This window comes from Solenopsis invicta, chromosome 4, assembly GCF_016802725.1.
Source record: "Solenopsis invicta isolate M01_SB chromosome 4, UNIL_Sinv_3.0, whole genome shotgun sequence".
Lineage (NCBI taxonomy): Eukaryota > Metazoa > Arthropoda > Insecta > Hymenoptera > Formicidae > Solenopsis > Solenopsis invicta.
The window spans coordinates 2,346,307-2,367,622 of record NC_052667.1 but is presented as its reverse complement, the minus strand read 5'-3'; the positions used below and the strand labels follow the sequence as shown (position 1 = coordinate 2,367,622).

General features: G+C 36.2%; 1 protein-coding gene across 1 annotated transcript in view; it reads left to right on the top strand.

The window, feature by feature from the left end:
* Nucleotides 1-185: 185 nt before the first annotated feature.
* The window catches only part of LOC105195715 (neurotrimin), a 153,016-nt gene continuing 131,885 nt past the window's right edge, over nt 186-21,316 (top strand). The window contains exon 1 of the mRNA XM_011161272.3: nt 186-368. Coding sequence (XP_011159574.1) covers nt 266-368 — 103 coding nt within the window. The 5' untranslated portion in view covers nt 186-265. The remainder of the gene's footprint in view (nt 369-21,316) is intronic.

The window sequence follows — 21,316 nt, the reverse complement described above, 5'->3', positions numbered from 1 at the left end:
GTAGGGATGAACGCGGCGCGCTGGTCGGAGCAACCCCTCCGGTTCGGTCTCGCTCGCGCGCGCGACGGGGTGCGATACGATAGGGAGTCGGGGGTGGGAGGGACGGGGAGATCCGGAGGATGAAACGGGGAGGAGGGCGAAGGGGGTGATTCGCCTCGTGCGCGTCGGATGTACGTAGCCTCGCGGCAGGTCGGGAGTTCAGTCTCGACGCGGCAGCGGCTATCCTCGTGTCGCGCCACACGCGTGCGACGATCACACGTGCGACATGATCATGGGTGAGAAACGTGCCGTGCTGTGCCCGCGCAGACGACAGGTGCCCCTTCTGGTAGTGACCACTCTGCTGGTAGGCGTGCGTACGGAGCTTGTCGGTGAGTACGAAGCGATGCGTGACAGCGTGCGTGAGATGCGATGCGTGTCGACTGTACATTTCATGCGTTCGTCGCATCCGCCGTGTCGTCGATCGTCGATCGTCGATCCTCGATCCTCTCAATCCTACCTCCCGCCGGGGGGTGTCGTCGCGCGCGTGCCAGGGGATCACGCAGATGACACCTGTAGTGCACCGGAGACCGTTAATTACGTCGCTCGTTAAGCGTCTATCTATCTATCACCTGTCGAGAGGCGTTCGTGGGAATTACCTCGGTATTTGCGATACGTTCGCGAAATCTGTGAGGGAGGTAGTACATCTTCCCTGCTTCGCGTACACGAGTAAGCCTGTACACCTGTATTACGTTCGTTGATGACTGGTGAAATCGCAGACACATTCAGCTGTGATTTCAAGCGAGTTAAGTAAACTGACTTTCTCTCAATCTTATTCCTCTTCTTTGTTACACAAGTTTTACTTCTTTTTACTCGATGAAATAGTTAAGAACTCTAATCGTCTTTACGTTTGAAATTAATGGATTATCGAATTTGATAAACCGAATGAAATGAAAATTAATGATGATAATGATTCTTGAATGGTTTTCGATCGTCCTATCTTGAGTTTTAATTAAAAACCGATATAATCTTTTAGTTAGGGGTTCTAAATTATTCAAGAGTTTTAAAGGAAGAGGAATTATGTCACTAGAACAAGTTTGTGTGGATGATGTAGACGAGGGTACCTCAGGCTTTTATCCTTTTATGCAAGATATTGATAACACTATTCCTATAATGTGACGAAGACGGCCTCATATACATAAGATAATACATTCTATTACAATGGTATTGAAACCTAAGTACACTCTCTTCACCAACAAATTAGTGAAATCAGGAGTTAACGTGGAGGTCGATCGGTTTTTACACGTTAATTGGCGGATCTAATTGAGAAGGCTGGCGTGACAGGAATTTCGATGCTCGGTTTGCGTTATAGTTTTAACGCGTCCCGATTTGTTCGCGGGTAGTCGTGCGACGAATAATTCATTTCATTGCTCTCGTCGCGTTCGTTTTTGCTACTCTTCAGTTGTTTATGACGTTTACGAGAGCGCGCGGAGATACGCGGTGATTCGGTGCTTTATTTTCGAATTATGAACGAAACTGCTATCTGCGGTTACATGTGCTATCATGTCATATACGTGATAACCTCTCTGTTGCACAGAATTTCTGCATCAAAGTTAAACAAATGTGCAATGATACCAGTGTGCGATTGTTAAATCTGAAATAAAAATGTTGTGCTACTTTAAATGCAATAGAAACTATCGTAGTTACAAATCTTGCGTAGCGCAGAACTCTTAAGAAAATGTCTTTCAATAATCATGATATATTATATTATATACTGATATATAGTAATCGATTCATTAAAAAACTTAATAAATTCTTTTTTTCAAGAGAAAGTCAAATAATAGAGTTAAAAAACGGTAATGTTTTTGAATTATATAAAAAAAATTCTGTTCTAGATTAAGAAGTGCGATAATCGACGATAATTTATGTGCTAGAAAATATTGATCATGATTTAATTTATATATATAAAAAAAAGACTGCATGGATGCTAAAGATTTTCCTTTTTGCCATATTGATGAAATTGTTCCATGTCGATGCGTCACCGTGCAGGGCTCTAAACTTGCCTCGCAACGAGAGTATTTTTCGTCGCGAAGGAGACGCGTTTATCGCCCGATTCCGTTTTATGCTGCACTTGACAGTTCCGAGCGAAACTTCCGAAATCGAAATTGTTTCATATTCGCGAAAATTACGTAGACGAGGTAGGTCGTTTCGAACAAAAAGTGCGATACGCGGGGATTCATTTCTTAACGATCTTAACGACCAGTAGTTGTGTCATTAACTTTATTGCTGTTTCTCTAACTTCATTTACATTCTAATTCTGCAACAGAATACCCACGTTCTGGTAATTATGTCGCTAGACATCAGCGTAAAATAATAACTTCCGCATTCGCAAAATAATTATGTTGAATTTTTTTTTACACGACGAAGGATATCCGAGCGGAATAAGACTGTTTACCATTCATTTAGCCAATTAGCGTTTCTTTTCAAATCTGAATGTTATTCATTGGGCATTGTTCCTGAATGTGCACATTAATTAATTAGGTTGCTGCTTGAAAAACCAGTTCGCTGTTTATCACGAATGTGTACTCTGGAGAAAGAGAAATTGCGCGAGAGAAAAGAATGTTTATGAATGGGAGGCTTGAAGTTCGTAATATTATCGCACTAATAAAGCATGCAAAATGCTTAATAGGTGTGTAAATTGAGTTGCGTCTTTATGAAATTATAAAAAAGTTGGCACGTGTAACAGGTGGTTTATAGTGGCGATTGTTTTGCTCGATATTCGTAAGACTGATCGAAGTTATAGTTTCACATGTAAAACTCCGAATAGGAGTTCGGTTAATGCGAGTTAAAGAGATTTCTGTTGATCGAATCGTAATAAATTGAAATAATTTGACAGAGATAACGGCCGTTACGGCCATTACGCTAGACAATTTTCAATGCTCTTTATCAATCTTGTTGAGAATTTATTCGCGACGCAGCTTGATCGTCGCAGTTTATAAAGATTTAAACGCCGTCTGTGAATAACGCTTCCGTATTACTCATGATGAATTACGAGACGAATCCAACGTTTGCGAAGATTGTTATATCGAAGAATAGAAGGTTCACCTTTAAGGATAGACGATCCTTCTGTGTTAAATCCTCCCGCATTATTACATCGGAGCAACCGAAACGCTTTAAAAATGTCTCGAGCGTCGGTCTGCGAGAGACGTAAGACCACCGAGCAATCGTGTACTTCAACAACGAGGTCCCTGCATTAATAATACGAGATAGAGTAAGGGGCATTCGGACGGTTAATATTGTAAAGCGTAATTTATCGCGTGCGCGACACGCTTTTCAAACATGAGATACGACGCATCGTTTTCTGACCGTTTTTCAAAGAGTTATTTATGCTCGGGCTCTCTCCAGGACGCGTCGATGTGTACCAACACTTTTACCGGACATTTTTGCTACGCTGGTATGTAAATCACTTGTCGTACAGTGTGTCGCGAGCACATTATCGATCCGCCGACGAGAAATTCAGCGATTCATGTTCCACTAATTATTGCTATCTTCGATCCGCCTCTCTGGTGTGCCGCGCTGCGCCGCGCCGCACCGCGCCGCGTCGCGCCGCGTCGACCACGCGCACGAAAGCGGAAATAGAAGGAACGCTGTAAAACCTGTATCATTACGCAGTGGTTTACAAACGAATGCCAGCTTTGTGCGTGCGTTTTGTAAATGCATCCGTGCAACGCCGGAGCGCTTTGTTATCACACTTTGGTTCGTTACTTTTCCGGACAACTCGCTAAACCGTAATTTTGCAGTTCTCAGTGGGAAAACGTCTGGCAGTCCGTCGTCAAATTGTAACCGTTTGTACGAGCGTTCACGTTTTTGCAAAGGGGAAAAACTAAAAAAAAGTGGAGATGTAGACTTAAATTTAGCATTCGTTTACTTAGAAACTATCATCGCCAAGAAAATGTTACAACAAGGTAAATGTGCTTTCGAAAATAATTTGTGGCTTTTAGGACTTGGTGACAGATATGCCATAGTTATTAATTTTTTCTAAATTGTGCTACATTAAGCTTCTATGGTTTGACCCAAGTTATTTTCGTCAATTTTATCTTGCGATTTATTTCGAATATGAGCATGCAGATCTTCAGATTAGAGAATGACAATTTTGTGTTGTATTTATAGATAAATCTAGGTTTGTCTAGACAGATACTGTACTATTTTGTACTGTATTTATAGGCAAATGTATTAAATTTTGTAAGAAATAATCAAGAATATCCGCAAACTTTTCATAACTCGCCAAGTCGTAATTTTGTAGTTTCCAAAAAACGTCTGACAAGACTTCTTTTATCAAATGTATTATTGTAATATTGGAATAATTATTTAACTGATGTTTATTTTAATTAAAATTTAACTGCAATCTCTAACAATTAATTAAGATACAAAGTTCTAACGAAAATGTTAAGATCAAAATAATTTTCAGTTTATAAATAATCAAAGTATGATTTATACACAGATTTGTTGTCGATTTTTATAATTAAATGATTTTGATTTCTCTATTGCGCAAATTACATGTATATGCTATGTATATTATAGCAACTCATATTGACAAGTTGAGAATTCAATAGCAAATTTAAACTTTTACAAATAATTTAATCTTTTATGCAGGTAATTTAATTCTTTTTAAAATTAAAACTAAATGTATTTAAATAATTGACTAACTACATCAGTATAAAATGAATTATTAAATTTATTATTAAATTTATCTGTAATAACTGAATAAAATTTATCTTTATGTAATTGGAAAAAATAAAATTTATTGTATCACTTTTCCCCCAACATTTTTTACATCTTGAGATTCATAAAATTAGGTTTTTAATAGATCACGAAAATGAGCTATCATATTTTTTTAAAACCACAAAAGAAAATTTGTTTAATTAAAATCATACGCGATTTTATTTCCCCTTCGAGATGTAAAATTTTGACGTAATATAATAATCAATAAAATGTAAATACTTTTTTGATTAAAATAACGAAGAAATGTTATTCTTCAAACATGCACGAAGAGAATTACTGTGTTTATTCGTCAAAATTAATCTCAAATGCAACATACAGAATATTTATTTTACTTACTGTACGCTAAATATTTCGTAGGGACGATGAATTGGCTGGTATGTGTATACGATAGTGCTCGGCGTTTATTTGTTTATACTTTGCGGCGTACAGTGCGCTGTGCCTGTATACTATATGTGCGTATGCGAATTGCGCGTGTTGCTCCATGCATCGTCACATTATCTCCCGCAACGCGATCGCGACAAGTGCTAGATATTACCAAACACGATTCCCTACAAACAGTTAACGATTACCGTAAACTGCGTCATTTGATTAACTCCCGTTATCAACGACGCGTAAAATATGAAAGCACGGTTAATTACGAATATGTATCTGATTATTAAGATAGGACAATCGCGTCTTTAGTAATATAAAATCGTTCATGCTGTTGCTTTATTTTGTTCGTGTTACTAATTGCGAGCAAGAATCGAAGAATGATGGGAAATGAGAATTCTTATTACTTATCGCTATTAACTCTTATTACTTTGTTGCGATACTCATAGACGTTAAATCATTTTTCTAAAGACGCTGGCTCTTGCGTATACTTCAAAAGTTTATATAATAGAGAACATAATTTACTTGTTTATTTCCGGATATTTTGATAACGTGGAACATTATACAAATCGTCGGATACAGTAAATCAAATACGGAAGCTGCAATTATTGATCGTCTATTCATATTAAATTCGAAATTTAAAGCAATGAGACGTTTGGCATATATTATATAGTGTCAAATATTTTATGTTAGCGGACAATTTGTTTACTTGATGTTGCGCAATTGTTTTGTTTACGTTTGCGCGGTAAGACTCGTGTGGGCAGGTAGCGGAACACGGAATCGCTCGGTGTGTGTCGTCCTATCGTTATCTCTCCAGGCGCGGTCGCGACAAGTGCTATAGGAAAGACGATCCTTTACCTTTAAATGACATTAAACGAATATCGGAGAGTGCAATTAATCAACTCTCACGTTTATTGCTCCGTAAATGTATCGGCTTACCACGGCGGTTTTATACATGCGAAGTAAAAAATAATAGTCGATTAAAATTATAAATTGTTTCGTTACAATATTTAATATTGCTTCTTTAAAATAGTCGGAATCAAATGTACAATATTTTAAAATGTTCCGCCGATTAAAATATAATGTGTTTGCCGGTTACTTTTAGAAAATATCACAAATGCTTTGAGCACGAAAATAATCGCGTAATTTTATCTTGATAATTATATATGTGATGGTAATTCATTGCGAAATAAATAATTTATTGATTTTTTTATTATTTGCCTATATCAAAATAATTTTTAATTATTTCAATCTCAATAATTGTTTTTTGTATTATTTTAGATTGCTATGATTTAGATGCATCTGTATTTTACAGATCGAAACTCCGCCATGTATCGTAAGACATGAATAATATTTTTTACTTTAGTTCTTATATTAAATGCAAACATTATATTTCACAATTTTTGAAAAACTATATTTAAATAATAATAATATGGATAATTTTAGTATTAAATTTATTATAACTGATTAAATTATTGAATTCAATGTTTAGATAAATGAAAGATATAAGAGTAGAGAAAAATAAATTAATACTATAAAAATAAAAAGATACCGATATTTTTTAATATAAAATTATTTAATTTCTTTTGTGGTGCTTTTTTATACTTTATGGAAGATGGAGTAGAGATAATGGAAAAAAATATTAAAGCGCGGTAGAGAAAAATTATGAAAATATTTCAAGTATACTCTCCTTTTTTTCTCTGCCTATATATTTTCTAAAGAGAGTCAGAGATTTTGTCTTGTTTTTTATATCTATGGTTAAATATTATAATATGCAAGAAATAGTTAGAATCTGTATCAAAAATCTATATGTTCAGAGATTTTTTCGACATGCATATATCATAAGCAGAAAAAAAAGATTAATAAAATAGAAATGTTTTATAGTCACTTGATACTTATAAAATTTACTTAATTGATTCTATTTTCTTTAATAACGAATCAGTTTTATTATAATCTGTTGCAGATTATCATTCATATTTATTAAGCATTTAATTTTACATCACTTGAAAGTGTAAAGTGACACGAATCAGATCAAATTTATAGATTAGTTTTTAATTAAATATTAGTGACACGTTTTAATTATAGTAAAATAGAATGTAAAATATAGATCTTTAAATATAAATTTTTAATTATTGCTTTTTGTAATTCAAAATTTACTACCATGTTAAAAATGTCATGGAATTCAATGTATTTTTAAATTAAATATTAAATTTAAAGTATATTAAATTTTATATATCTATAATTTAAAAGTACGTGCATGAAATTTAGTGCACTTTTGAAAACATTAAATGTTTTTAACGTGCTTGTTTGAAATTTGCTTCCATTACATTACATTAAATTTTGCCGCTTATTTTTAACAGGGTATAATAGCTTTTTAATTAAAAATATAACACTAATATTTAATGTATTTAAGTTGAATTTGCATTAAGAAAAGAATGCATAAAGAAAGATTCTATACGATATATAATTTAATACATAAATTAAAAAATTGTTATATAACAATAAATGTTCTATTAATAATCAATTTGTCACAATATCAACTAATTGCTGCAGTATACGTGGCATTTACATATGAGAACTTAAAATCTTATAAACAGATAAAAATTTGTATTATTTTATTTAAATTAAAAAAATCGTACGTGTACGATAAATGCAATACAAATTTGAATACATGAATTTTACATGATATTTATATTTATTGTTTAAATTTCGAATTTAATATAATTGTATTAGTGTATGAAATAATTAATATGAAAAATAATTGTAGCGCATATAAAATATAATTATAGATAATTTTAATTCTTGAAATAATAGAAGGATTAATACATAAATTATTTTCCACAAGTTTGCAAATCTTTATCGCCTCTTTTATTTCTTCATTGTTACCTCTTTATGACGCATTCGTGAAGATGTATAAATCATGCACTTGTCTTCCTATCAAAATTTTCGATTCTGATTTTCGTAATTGGCTATTAAACTATCATGATATAGCCCATGTATTAGAATTTGGTTCTTGAAGAATAACGTATTACAAAATTGTTATCGTTTGGTTTAGAAGACACGACATAATTTTGATGAGAGCCAAAATAGACAGATGCTAGGTTCGCAAGTATCATCCAAATCCTTTGCCCATAAAATTGATCAAATTCTGAGATACGCCGCACCGGCAAACGCTTTGGATCCAATAAAGAGGATTAAGTGTACTGAGCTGTAAACACGGTGTGATTGAATTCTGGGGGCGCCGAGGAAATTCCTCCCTCATGCTCTCTTTCTCTCCCATACTCGTTATCTCTCTCTCTCTCTCTCTCTCTCTCTCTCTCTCTCTCTGTTTCTCGCTATCTCGTTTGCTTTCTGTTTCTTCTTCGCCGTTTCATGCTTTTCTCGAGTGTTATAGTTTTCTCCTTTGTTTATGCGCCCTTACACGGCCGTGTAAGAAAACAAAACGGTCGTGCCAAGCATCTTCCACTTTCATTACCGTAGAAAATGTCGCGATATTTGTCTTCACGTAAATTGGATGCTCTTGTACCATGTCCAAGATGATACGCTGAGTTTTATGCGAATTTTTACCTAATGGAGTGTGTGATTGCTGCTGCAGCCCGATATAAATGATCAGTTGTAAAGCCGGGAGATTCATTTGCGTGACGATCTTTCGAATTTTTTAGGGAAGATTTTTGATTAGTACACGTTAAAAAAACTGTATGAATGACTGCTATTTTACGATATATTCATATTTCCGCTTTTGATTTTATCAGAGATGAAACATTGCGAATTATAACGGCTTAACGTCATTTCGCGCATTTTCTGGCAGTTACCAAACGTTGCGTGATACATTTATTGATGTTGTTGCAATCCCTTTTCAATATCAACAGATTATCGGTCGGATGTGTGTTTTTGCAAATAATACGCAGAAATATTATTTAGGGAATATTTTGCTTCACGAGTGTCACCAGATAATTTATATGCATTAATTTATGATTGTCGAAAATATGTGAAGAAAAACAATTATGAGTTTATTATAAAATCATATATTTGCAGCAGTAGATATCAAATTTATTGCATCAGTTAATATTCAGTAATTTCTAATGATTACACGAATATTTTAACTTTATATTCATTCATTATTTGACGATTCTCATTTAATCAGCGATTTTCAAGTGTCAATCTCGCACGATAAAATTCAACGAAATGATATATAAAACGTAAAATGTAATTAATAAACGCTCATGTTTAAAGAATGCATATGCAGACTTAGCAATTAACGCAGTAATTGAATTAATGAAAATATTGTACGTTCATAATAATGTCAGAAATTCTAAAAATACTTTACGCATGTTGACTTTAATCTGAATTTGTAACATTATTTAATAATACTGTATTAAACCATGATTTAACAATGTGCATATAATTAACTTGGAAGTTTATGATGCGGTGCGCAATTACGTAAATCTGCAGCAGTGCATTCTTTTGCATAGGCACACGAGATGCAAGATTTTCGCTCATGTTATCAATACAATTAACAGAAAATGTGATATTGCCGATAAAAAGTTTTCATTTCTTGATTAGATAAATTTACAAACATTCTCATCATTAAAAAGATGCGACTCGTGTTTCTATTAATGACTCCGAATGTGTAGTTTTGTCACCGTTTCAACTTCACATTCTTCTATAATACGTAATCATTTCGGGCGCTCGCGTTTACGGGAGAGATTTATCGAACGAAGTTGCAATCGTAGACCGATACGTCACGTGCTTCTTCTTCATAAACTTCGACATTCTTTGCACGATTTCGTGAGTCGAATCGACGAATGCGCTAGCAATAGTTTCCAGCACAGGAACGATGTCCTTAACCCACCCACCCTCCTTTCCGTCTCCCACATCTACTCATCCCGTCATCGGCTATTACAAGGATTCTGTTAGCGGCGAAGTTTCGAAGTGGCAATTCCCGAGGGTACAATTATTTGCGGTTCCCGCTGACATCCCCGGTCGCGACGTCTTGTTCCGAAGAATTGAAATTTTATTGAAACAGATTGTGTCTCGCATTATCCGTACGTATCGGGGAAGTCGATGCGGCAAACGGCTCCCTCATCTTTGAATCTCGTATAATCTCGCTCCTTCGCCGCAATCTTTAAAAATGTATGAGCTCCGTTTCCCATTTAGCGAAACTAATATCGTCCGGGGTCGCTGTATCTCAATTGTCTCGCCACTGTCTTTTGATATTTTATTTATTTTTTTTTTTTTCCTCTATATTGCGCGCTGCGACTCGCGATCGGCGCGGCGGCGTAGCGAGTTGCACGTATCACAACAAACAGATCCGAGATTTGTGATAACAAGTTTAATGAAATCGTCGGATATTCAACGAGAATAAATGGACAGGAATGACTCTCCGTTTGACAGCGCGTAGCGCGTCACGGAATTCGATCGCGTGCTACGCGGTCCCTTCACCCGCGATCGATATCACTGCTGGCTACCGCGAACTTGCGGATATTCAAATCTTGCAGACCCATGCTTCTCATCCTCCCCCCCCCCCCCGCGAAATAGTAATCAAGCCGGTCGGCAGAGACGAAACGTATATTTCATACACGGTTTCATACGCGAGCCGCGAGTGGTTGTTTCTGAACGTCGGAAACTCATCGTCGCGCGTCCTATGAATTCTCATTCTTTTCGAAAGATCTCGTACGCAATTTGTTTCAGGCGGAATCTTTCGCGAGATGGCGAGGAAGGAGGGGTAGGGGTAGGGATGAGGGGGAAACAAAAATGAAAAATTATTCGTAATTTACCTCATTGTAGCCGAGCGGTAATGGTGAAATAGTGTGTCAAGCTAATGAACATCGTTGTGTCTACTTTCCTTCGACTTTAATGACGCTGAAGTTTATTTGCGGAGGTAGATGAAATACAGTATACTTAGGTACGAATATGGTGGGACGTTTTATAGGCATCGAAACGCCACGGCATTAGTTTCAATTGAGATAAAATATTTTTCGTGTTCGCTGATGGTAATTGTCGTGAAGGTCTTTCTTTATCAGAAATGCGAAAGCAACCACGATGCCACGATTATTTCTTCTCTTCTTTCCGCTCGCGATAGCAAGCGGCACGATGATGAGAAACTATCATGACGGCATTTCGCTTAGCGTAAACTATATCGAGATGAAATTTCAGTCGCGCTGTGTGCGGATGATGGGTAGGCACATCTGCGTTCTATACGATGAGCGACGTGTGTATTATATAACGTGAATTAACGCGAACCGTCTGTCAATTTCGGAATAATTATTTCAATGGGTAAATGATGCGTGTTGTTAATGAACACTTTTTATTAATATATTATTACATCGAGAACATAAATTGCGAGAAACATTTTTCAATCTTTTCTCTTAATTTTTTATTCCTTTTTCTTAATCTTTATCTTTTCTTCAAAACCCTTGTGTTATTTTTACCGAAATATCCGTGACATTTATATACATTTGTACAATTTGAGGAGTCTCTTGATGACATTTTTTGGGAATCGCCCGACGAGACGCATTAATTAAGCTTAACTTTTCAACGTATTTAAAATGCCAGTTAAAATGTGCCGGTTGAATTGTGCAAAATATTCATTGCGCTGATCGCAAAAATGTCGTATTGTCGATGGATGATTGTACGTTATAGCTAATTATCAGGCGTGATTGCCCAATGAGATAATAATCCGCACGGAAAATGAAAATAATTGCCTTTATCGACATTACGCACGCGTCCCTATTTGCCGCTTGCAATCTAATTTGGCCAGATGCGCGAATTCGTTCTATTGTTGCAGATCGCAAACAAATTGCTTGCATTCAACTTCGATAATCTGATAAACGAGTTTTCTCTCTCTCTCTTTTTTTTGACGAGTTCTGTATATTTTGTGCAACTACTGATATTATACCCCTTTTGGGAACTCTTTTGCGTGCGTTTCTCTGTGCAAAGTCAAAAAGTAGCGCTCTCGTTAATCATACCAAACGAAAAAAAAGTTGAAAAGTCAAAGAATTGTAATAACTGTAAAGTCAGCAAAAACTCGATTACAGCAACAAATGATTTTTGAGGGCGTTAGGTTAATCAATACACGGTAGCAGTATCAGGCAAAATCCAATCGGACCAATTGTAAACTATTACGTAATTATTACACGTAATTAAACATGCTATTAATACAATAATGAAGCTACGGAATTCAAATCGGTATACAAATCATGTATAAATCGGTATACAAATCCGTAAACTCGCACTTACACCGTCAAAATTTCTATGATTTTATCTATATCAGAGTAGGAATTTTAGCAATAGTAAGTCACTTGAGATTAGAAGTCAAGATCTTACGCGCACAGATTTCTAGTTTTATCGAATTAAAGAAATACACATTTAAATTCGCATCGAATTATATCCAATTTGAGTTATTTTTAATCGTTCTTACAGTCGCTATTATTTTTACTCAATATGTCATTAATCTAACTAAAACAATGGGGTTAAACAGTTTAATTCAAATTAATTCATTATTTACTAGATGCATATGCACGCTGTTTATTTTGAAATTAAGCAATTCAACCAGAAATGAATTGTTTAGATAAGGTTATTTTTTTATTTATTTTATGTTAAAATAATAAATATTTGACATAGAAGTTAAAAATAACAAAATATTATTCAAATCTCAATCTGGTTTAAATTTGAATTTGTAATATTTAACGATGTCTTTAGGGACATTTATTGAAATTGTAACGCATTTAATATCGGGATGAATGTTATTATTGAAGGGTGATGAACGACGTGAATCATTGGCCATGGTTGAGGTACAAGCTCTGAAAGTTAACAAAGTGCGGCAATGTAATTCGTTCTTTGCAACTGTAGCCGAGTTGAGTGATTTCGGCGTGCGCTCAGAACGAGCGGCGGGAATAATTCATACGTAAAGCGTACCGCGGCGGGAACGTGTGTTTGACTATAAAATATGCCCTCCTGATATTGATGCCTCAGCATCAAGCGCGAAGGTTTTATGCGGTCCGCGGGGTATATGTATATGTATATATGTATATGTATATGTATATATATTATATATATATATATATACATATACATACATACATACATACATACATACATACATACATACATACATACATACATACGTACATACATACATATATATATATATATATATATATATATATATATATGCATGCATGTATGTATGTATGTATGTATATGTGTATGCAGTATATATAAAACACTGACTCATACACGCGGGGTCTGATCAAGAACCGAAATATAAAGCGGAAGAGCGGTATAAAATTTTACTCAGCTTCACAGGCGCAGATAAACCCGTCTATAAGATTGGCGCGCGTGTAGTGTTTGATTTGCGACTGCTTGGTTTCGCTAAGCCGCGATATATAACAGAGATATCGATTTACAGGATGGATGCCGGACAATACGCAAACGCGACGTTTTATTCGAGAGTTCGCGGCAAATGCGAATCTGTCATCACCCATTTTCACGCTTTTAAGTAACGAAACGAAGAGGAAAAACTAGCGCGAAGCTGAGTGCTTGGATTGAATATTAAACAGCTGAGCTGACTTGAATATTGGACAAAATATATATATATCTCACACGTCAAACGTGAAGGCAAAATTTATATTTGCAGAATTAATCCTTAATGATTGAATTTAAGCCGAAAAGATTACTAAATTTAGGGTGGCGAGCTGGAAGGCTGTTTAGACATTGATTTAATAAAAACACAGATCGTTTATCGTAAATCCGTAAATCTACATACCTTTTTTGCGGTATTTCTTATGAAAATTGAATTATAGGCTCGTAAAACCTTGAACGGCGCAGTGGGTGTAAACAAGTCTGTGGGTATGAGAAAAGTATGTGTCAAGAGGAGATGGCAGTATCGTAAAAGTTTAGGCTCTATAACGTAATATGCAATAAAAATCGAATTGTCTACTATCTGCCGCGAGTAATCTCGATACGAAAAATTATAGGCGAAAAGGCAGGATTTTATGGGATGTTCGGTAAAATTTCAACGGGCAAATCGGGCCGGAAATTGAGATAGGCGAGAAGGTGACTATTGGCAATCTTGTATCAGGAAGGTAAAGAGATTTAACTGAATATTACAATAAATCTTTATGATTATCGTGTCTTACTCCGTTTAAACGTTTACTACTGTGCAAACTTATCTGTATTTTTTTGACATTTTAACATTAATTATAATATACTTACGGCGTTACTTCGTCCGAATAGAGTATTGCGGGAGGCAACTGTAAAGCGGTGATGCCTCAAGAAATTAATATTTAACTATCGAAACGTGATCGATGTCGTAAAGTTGTATAAAGTTCTCGCACCTCGGGTAATTTAATTTTATCGCCGGTCTACACAATTTTATCTTCCCGTTCGTGTCGCGCGTTCATGTCGATTTAAACGTATTAGTAAATTAACCTCCGAACTTTCTTTCCGATTCCTTTCCCCGCTATTAATGAGAGTGTTATCACGTTCGACTCGATTATGCGGTACGATTGTTCGTCCGTTTCGATTTACGATATGCGTTCCTGTATAGTATGTAGATGGTAATGTTTTCATATACATTGTGTAATTTTGGCTCGAATTTATCACGGAAAACAGTGAAATATTGAGCGTGCGAAAACGTCTAGGAGATAAGGAGATAACGAATGTTTGCGGTGTAAACCACGTGTCCGATTTGTCAAGGCGCTTTTAACAGTAACGTTCAAAAATTTAACGCCAACGGCGAAACAAAGTTTGCAGTTCGATCACGCGCCTCTCGACTTCCATTAATGGACTTTTGTACTCCGGACTCCGAAACAGTTCTGATAGTAGTAGTCGGAGTGGCAAGGAGGGGAAGGAGGTAATCGTGCCAAACCGCATCTGCTAATACAGCCCGTGCATCGGGCTAAAGCAATTCCGCTAATCTAGACTGTCCGCTCCGATAACGCGCGGGAAGTGAAGCAATCGCGTGGGTTCCCGGCCGCGTCCCGTTTCTCATTTTCCTTTCGCCGATAATCTGCAGAAAATCGTTGAATTATCGAGGCGGGTTCCTTGACGGCTATCTCTCCCGCCTTTGCGGTTCTCGATTATTTCCAGATCGATACGTGTTTCGTTAAGCTTATTAACGACAGCCCGTCGACACATTCGATCTCGTATAGGAAATCGATATTGAATCCGCGTGACGATTGATACACGAGGTGAGAAAACGCAAAATCATCGTGGCAAGCAACGATGGTTAATGAAAAACTCATTTACGAAACTGGCGTGGTAATACCGCACGTCGGTACACGGAAGCATAAATACTTAAGTCGCAGCTGGTAGAAATGGGTGCTTCTTGTATATATATTTATATACATATATATATATTGTATATATACCGCGTAAGATGCAGCGGGATAAAGACGAAGAGGATGAGAGACTTCGTCTCGTGTATACTTCATATCTCGCGGTAAATAACGCCTTGTATCATTTATTGTCGCCAGGCAAAGATGGAACGGAAGTACCTTGATTATGTTTGCCTTGATATCAAAATGAAGTGCACTCCATCAGGGGAGGGGAGGAGGAGGAGGAGAATAGATGGGGTAGGAGAACGAGTTCCGCGACTCCTGTTTTATTGCTCAGAATTGAAATGTCAGCTCGTATTCGCAAACTTTGACGCTTCTTCGCTTTCAAATCAAGAATTTTGACGAGAGATTTCATGTTGTTTCAATAAAATTAGCCTTTCATCTGAATTACACGTCTAATTAAATACGTCTATTTTAATTAACGAGAGAAACGTCTACCTGCTCCGTTCTATTTACAGTGGACGTTACGTTACATTTATTTATATAGTAACCGTTTGCAGTAAAATCGACGTTTTTTTTTATTATCTCGATCGACTTGGTTGGCGTCCGATCAGCTTAATTATGCTCCTATAGTAACATCAAAACGAGGGCCAATTACGAAAAAGCAACTTGGCATAGAATTATTTACAAGTATTAAAGCAGTCAAATGATGGCTTCTGTTTACAATTTCGGACGTCAATACGAAAGTAAAAGATTTTAATTTAAAAATACGACGCGAGTGAAAAACTTTGTGCTAGCGCAACGTTTCCTGTGAGACGAATTAATTATTTTTTTCCGTTAAAGTAGTTGACGCGAAAAACTTTACAAAAGTACATTTGCTAAAATTGCACACAGGCACTGCGATTGCGCTGACGGATACGCCTCTCTCGATCTTCGATAATTTTGCAAAATCCCATTTGCTACGTTTCCACCTGATCTTTTTGCGTGGCTGAAGATCGGTGATCGTTATCGTTATCGATATTCGCTTTAGTTCGTGTCAGGATGCGTTACTGCCGGATGCAAAATATCCGCGCTCCACTTCTTCAAAACATGAAGAACTAGATTCCGCGATTACACTTATCGCGATGGAGATATGTAGCGCGTATAGACGTCTATAATCTCTTTCGCGGTTCAGATGACGATTTCAGATAGCCTTTCCTGTGATGGGAACCAGGTATTGATCCGACTAAAATTTACCTTTAAGTTAACGTCGAACAAAGAGACATTGTCGAGACATTGTTACGTAATTGAGATTTTTCTACACACGTGGTGAAATCGATTTTATGTCGTGAAAGTGTACAATTAAGCCAAATCTCACATTAATACTATCGGGTTGTCAATTAAAACTTAATTTTTACTTGTTCTCTCAGATTGCCATTGAGCTCTACAGATAAAATTCGACATTTATTCGCAAGTAGCAAAAAGCATCATTGAATTTGTGTTTTCAGAACCGCGCGTTTGTTGCAGATCTTTTTTATCGTAAATATATCGCGATATTTAGATTCGCCAGTTAGAATTGTATCTCAATCGTATAAAGAAGGATTATTTGCATAGTTTCCTGGTGGAAATGCTCGTCTAATTGCAATGCGCCTGCAAAGCAAATCAGGGAAATTAAGCTAGCTCCGGCATGCATTTTGTAGCGGTTAATGAAATATTTATTACTAGTACGAAATTTACTGCGATAGGAAATGGATATCGATCTATCAATCGGAGTTTACTTCGGAACCGGCTTTACCTCGGAACTCTGAAAGGCGGATATTAAAGTTTCCATCTTGACGAGGGTGGTTGGAAAAATTTTTATATGATATTAAAAAGTATGACTTTTGCAGAAATGTAGAAATCTGTAATTACATTTAAATCTGTCTACGGCGCGGCACTTTAAGAAGTCGAGACATCTTTATAAGTCTTTAATGTAATTTTGCATGAACTTCAATTAGAAAAATAACCATTGATTTGTATCATATTTTTTTTTATCAAGTACGCAAACTTTGTCAAGATTTGTTCTAAAAATTGTAAAACAGTCGCAAGCGGAATATTGTTAAATTAATACGAGTATAACAAAACACAAATAAAATTTTTACAGATGCAAAGTTTGCAATAGTTGTTTCTAAATGAAAGAAAAATAGATATATGTATTGTCTGACCCATAACATAACGAATTCAAAATTTACATTTAACAATTCAGCCGCGGCTAACAATATCCTCACAAAAGTAACGTTTTTGTTCACGGTCGTAACAATGTGTTCCGCTTAAAACATTGCTCGGCCGGGATACTAAATTTAATAAAAAGAAACAAACGATTTCCTGAGCCGGCCCCTTACGAGCGTTAAATGTCACACAGGAGTCCACTAGAAACGATTCAGAGGTGGCACAGTAAATTTGCATACGGGGCAGCGGGTTATCTCCTTTGCCTTCCAAAGGAAGGCTGTGCGATACAGGCTGTCTTAAAAGGTATTTGAAACTCGACTTGAATTTTTTCGGACAAAATTTCCTGTCGCAGACAAGATTTCGGACTTGTGTTGTTGGTCACTGTTAGACTCGTAAAAAGAAAAAAAAATTGAAACGAGATGAAATGCAGATATTTATTATAGTAAAAATATTTATTACAAGAAATAATGTTAATTATTTTAAAATAAACTCTAGGAATTTGTTTTCATTACTTGTTTAATTACGATGTGTGTACGTACTAAATAATGTTTTCCGAAGGTGGATTTTTTTCTAATGAGTCGACACTTTCTAAGGTGTCCGTGAAATGAACATGTAGGAGAATCTCCGCACTTCCGTATCGTTTCACTTTATTTCTATTAGGAATTCAATCTCTCCGAGATTTCAACTTGGACTGGACAGTTTTTGATACGGACTCTATATAGAAGCTCGATCTAGAAGAAGGTCCGTTGACCGGCCATTCGCAGCCAGTTCATCCCCGGCACTTCTCGTCCGTGCGACCGAGAAGACGATGATTGGATCAGTTTTACGAACCCTCGCGGGATAAACAAGACGTCGATCTCGCTCTGTGCTACCGTACTCATGTGTGCCGTCATGTTACGCACACTCTCTCACAAATGCTCGTATGCATTTTGGTTTCCTCCCTCGCTTCGTGATATTGGCGGGCGCGCACGACAATATTTATTCGTAGTTTTGCCCGACCCGGATCCTCTTTTGATCCTCACCCTTTTCGGTTTACTTGTTGGCGGTGAGTGATGATTCCGCAGGGTATTTTACATCGCTCGATTTGTTTTACTCGCCTGAGACCGAGCGGCCCGATTCAATTCCGTCCGAACCGCAGACATCGCCGGACGACTTTTATTTTCCGCCCCTTCGTATCCCCCCACGATGGCAGAGATTGAAATTATTCGAATTTCTTTGTCTATGAACTGCCATCTCGAGGAGATCTTTTGTTCGCTCGCTCTTGAATGTACTGCATTTATGAACATTAACTTCTGTGGACTTTACGCAATTACAACCTTCTTTTAAACGTTAGAACTCCAGCTCCGTTTTTCTGATTAACCTGATTACGCAACGTCCATCTTTCAACTTTTTTCCTCATGTCCATTCACTAACGATTCCGTGAAATATTTTGTATTTAAAATTGTTCGCGGGGGAGGGGGGGGGCTGCCTCGTCCAATTTTCTTTGCTTATTTCATCCGAATAGTCTCTGGCCAGATCCGATTCCATCAGCAATATTATTTCATCTGCCCTCGTTTCGAGCTTCATTCCTCGGTTTCATCCTCATACAATACGTCGCGCGGGCGGTACGATTTAGGTATTATATCATGAAACTACACCGTACTAACATCACTCGAGAATATTGAATCCTGATTTACCGCAGACTGACTCGCTGGCCCGAAAGTCCGTTCTCGATTTAACATATTGCGTGATGAGACACGTGAATTGTACTAAACAATAATAATAATAATAACACGCGACACTGCGATCACGCGCAATTTATATTAAACGCAATATTCCTAAAAGTAAGCGAGACACTTTTTAATAAAATGGATTGTAAGCTTTCGTTCCGTGTTCACGTGGTAAACACTTTTTGAAAAGAATCGCTGCCAACAAAACAGCCTTTCAAAGCAAAAATCTAATTTCCATGAAGGCCTGTACAACGTTTTGCATTTTTTATTGCAGACCGTGTAATTTGTGAAATGTTTGCGCGCGCGAGCCGACGCAGAATATTCGCGAAAGGGCAACGCGGTATATACATACCAAAAAAAAAAAAAAAAAATGTGCAATGCAAAATACAAAAACTTTTGACTGGATGCTCGCACATTTTCCATCGCGCGGACGATCGGAGCGGGTTGCGCGATATTATTCAGCGAACTGGTTGTGGCGAGTTACGCATGTTATACTCGCTATGATTCGTCGTCTCTCACATCATATATTTGGCAATGCTTTCATATAGCAATATGGAAATATATTTTGGGATCAATAGGAATAGTTGAATTTTTTATAACGAAATGAATGCCATTATAACTTGATATATCCATACAATATGATAGCAGCGATATGTACTTACGTGCTATTTTTCTATTTATTTTATTGCACGTTAATAATTTCGAAGAGAGAAGAGAGGATAAATTCGAAGAGTGATGACATACTTGTACGTATACTCGCAAAAATGTAATTAACCTTTGCCATTTATTACTATTCTTGTCATCTTAATTGCTAATGTTTCATTTTTAATCTCGTGATATTACTATTAATGTCACATTTGTTGCATTATGGAGACAGGTATCTAGGTAAACCAGATTTTCTGATATTCAAAATTAGCATTGAGCGTTTGATAAATTTACAGAAATTTATAAAATGTGTTATTAATTGTGTCGAAATAGATATGTCATCATTTAACATTTGATATGTACTACATTCAATTTATCGGAATTTAACAAAAGCAATTGTATTTTGTCTGAATAATTGCAATGCCACTTTCTCCTCTGATATATTACAGAGAAATTCTATCGTAATTTTAAATATTGCGTTACGAGAAATAATTGTAATATAAAAGTAACGCGTTACAAAAATGATAGCGCTATAAAAATTTCAAAAATCGTAAAGCGTTAAAAGGCATACTTTAAATAATACGCGTGACTAAAAATTCTATTAAAATTTGCATTTCGATGTCATAATTTAGTCTCACACTCGGTTAGGTATTAATATGTATGTAAATTATACCGCGGTGTTTGCAAAAGTTATTCAACCAAATTATTAATTTCTTAACTTTTCTCGAGCTCGTAGTAACTTAAGTTTTGTACAGGCCGCACCTGTCATGAGTTCGAAACTCTCAAGAAAAATGCGATGTTATTAGAAAAACGAAGCTGCGATTTTCAAGTGACGTTCAACTAAAACATCATTTATTTACAATCCGAAGAAAGGTCTGATATTTACTAACTACCGCTGTTTAACGAAATTCAAGTACAGTAAAAAATTTCTACGAAAACTTTATCAATCCTCTTCTCTTAGGGGATTCAATTAGCAAATTAATGCGTAAAATTGGAGAACTCGTTAAACAGCAAATTCGCTTTTAATTACCTCTGCGAATATTAATGGAGAGTAACACTGAGCGCTGTTATATTGCATGCAATTAAAATGTCACGGATACTTTGTGCGTTAAAGTATCGTCATATGATAATGCATTAATAAACTTTAATTAATTATCGCTATTAACATTACGATGATGGAAAGCATTTATTGAGCTAATTAATAAATTAATTTAGTATCCTTTAGAAGTATTACTATTAAAACTATTTGAATAATTGCTCTTTTATTAATATTTAAATATTAAAAATTTTACACGCGAAAGTGATGCGTGAAAGTCGTTAATTTCAATACAGGTAATTTGGTCGTCATTTGTCTTGTTGGAGTTTTTT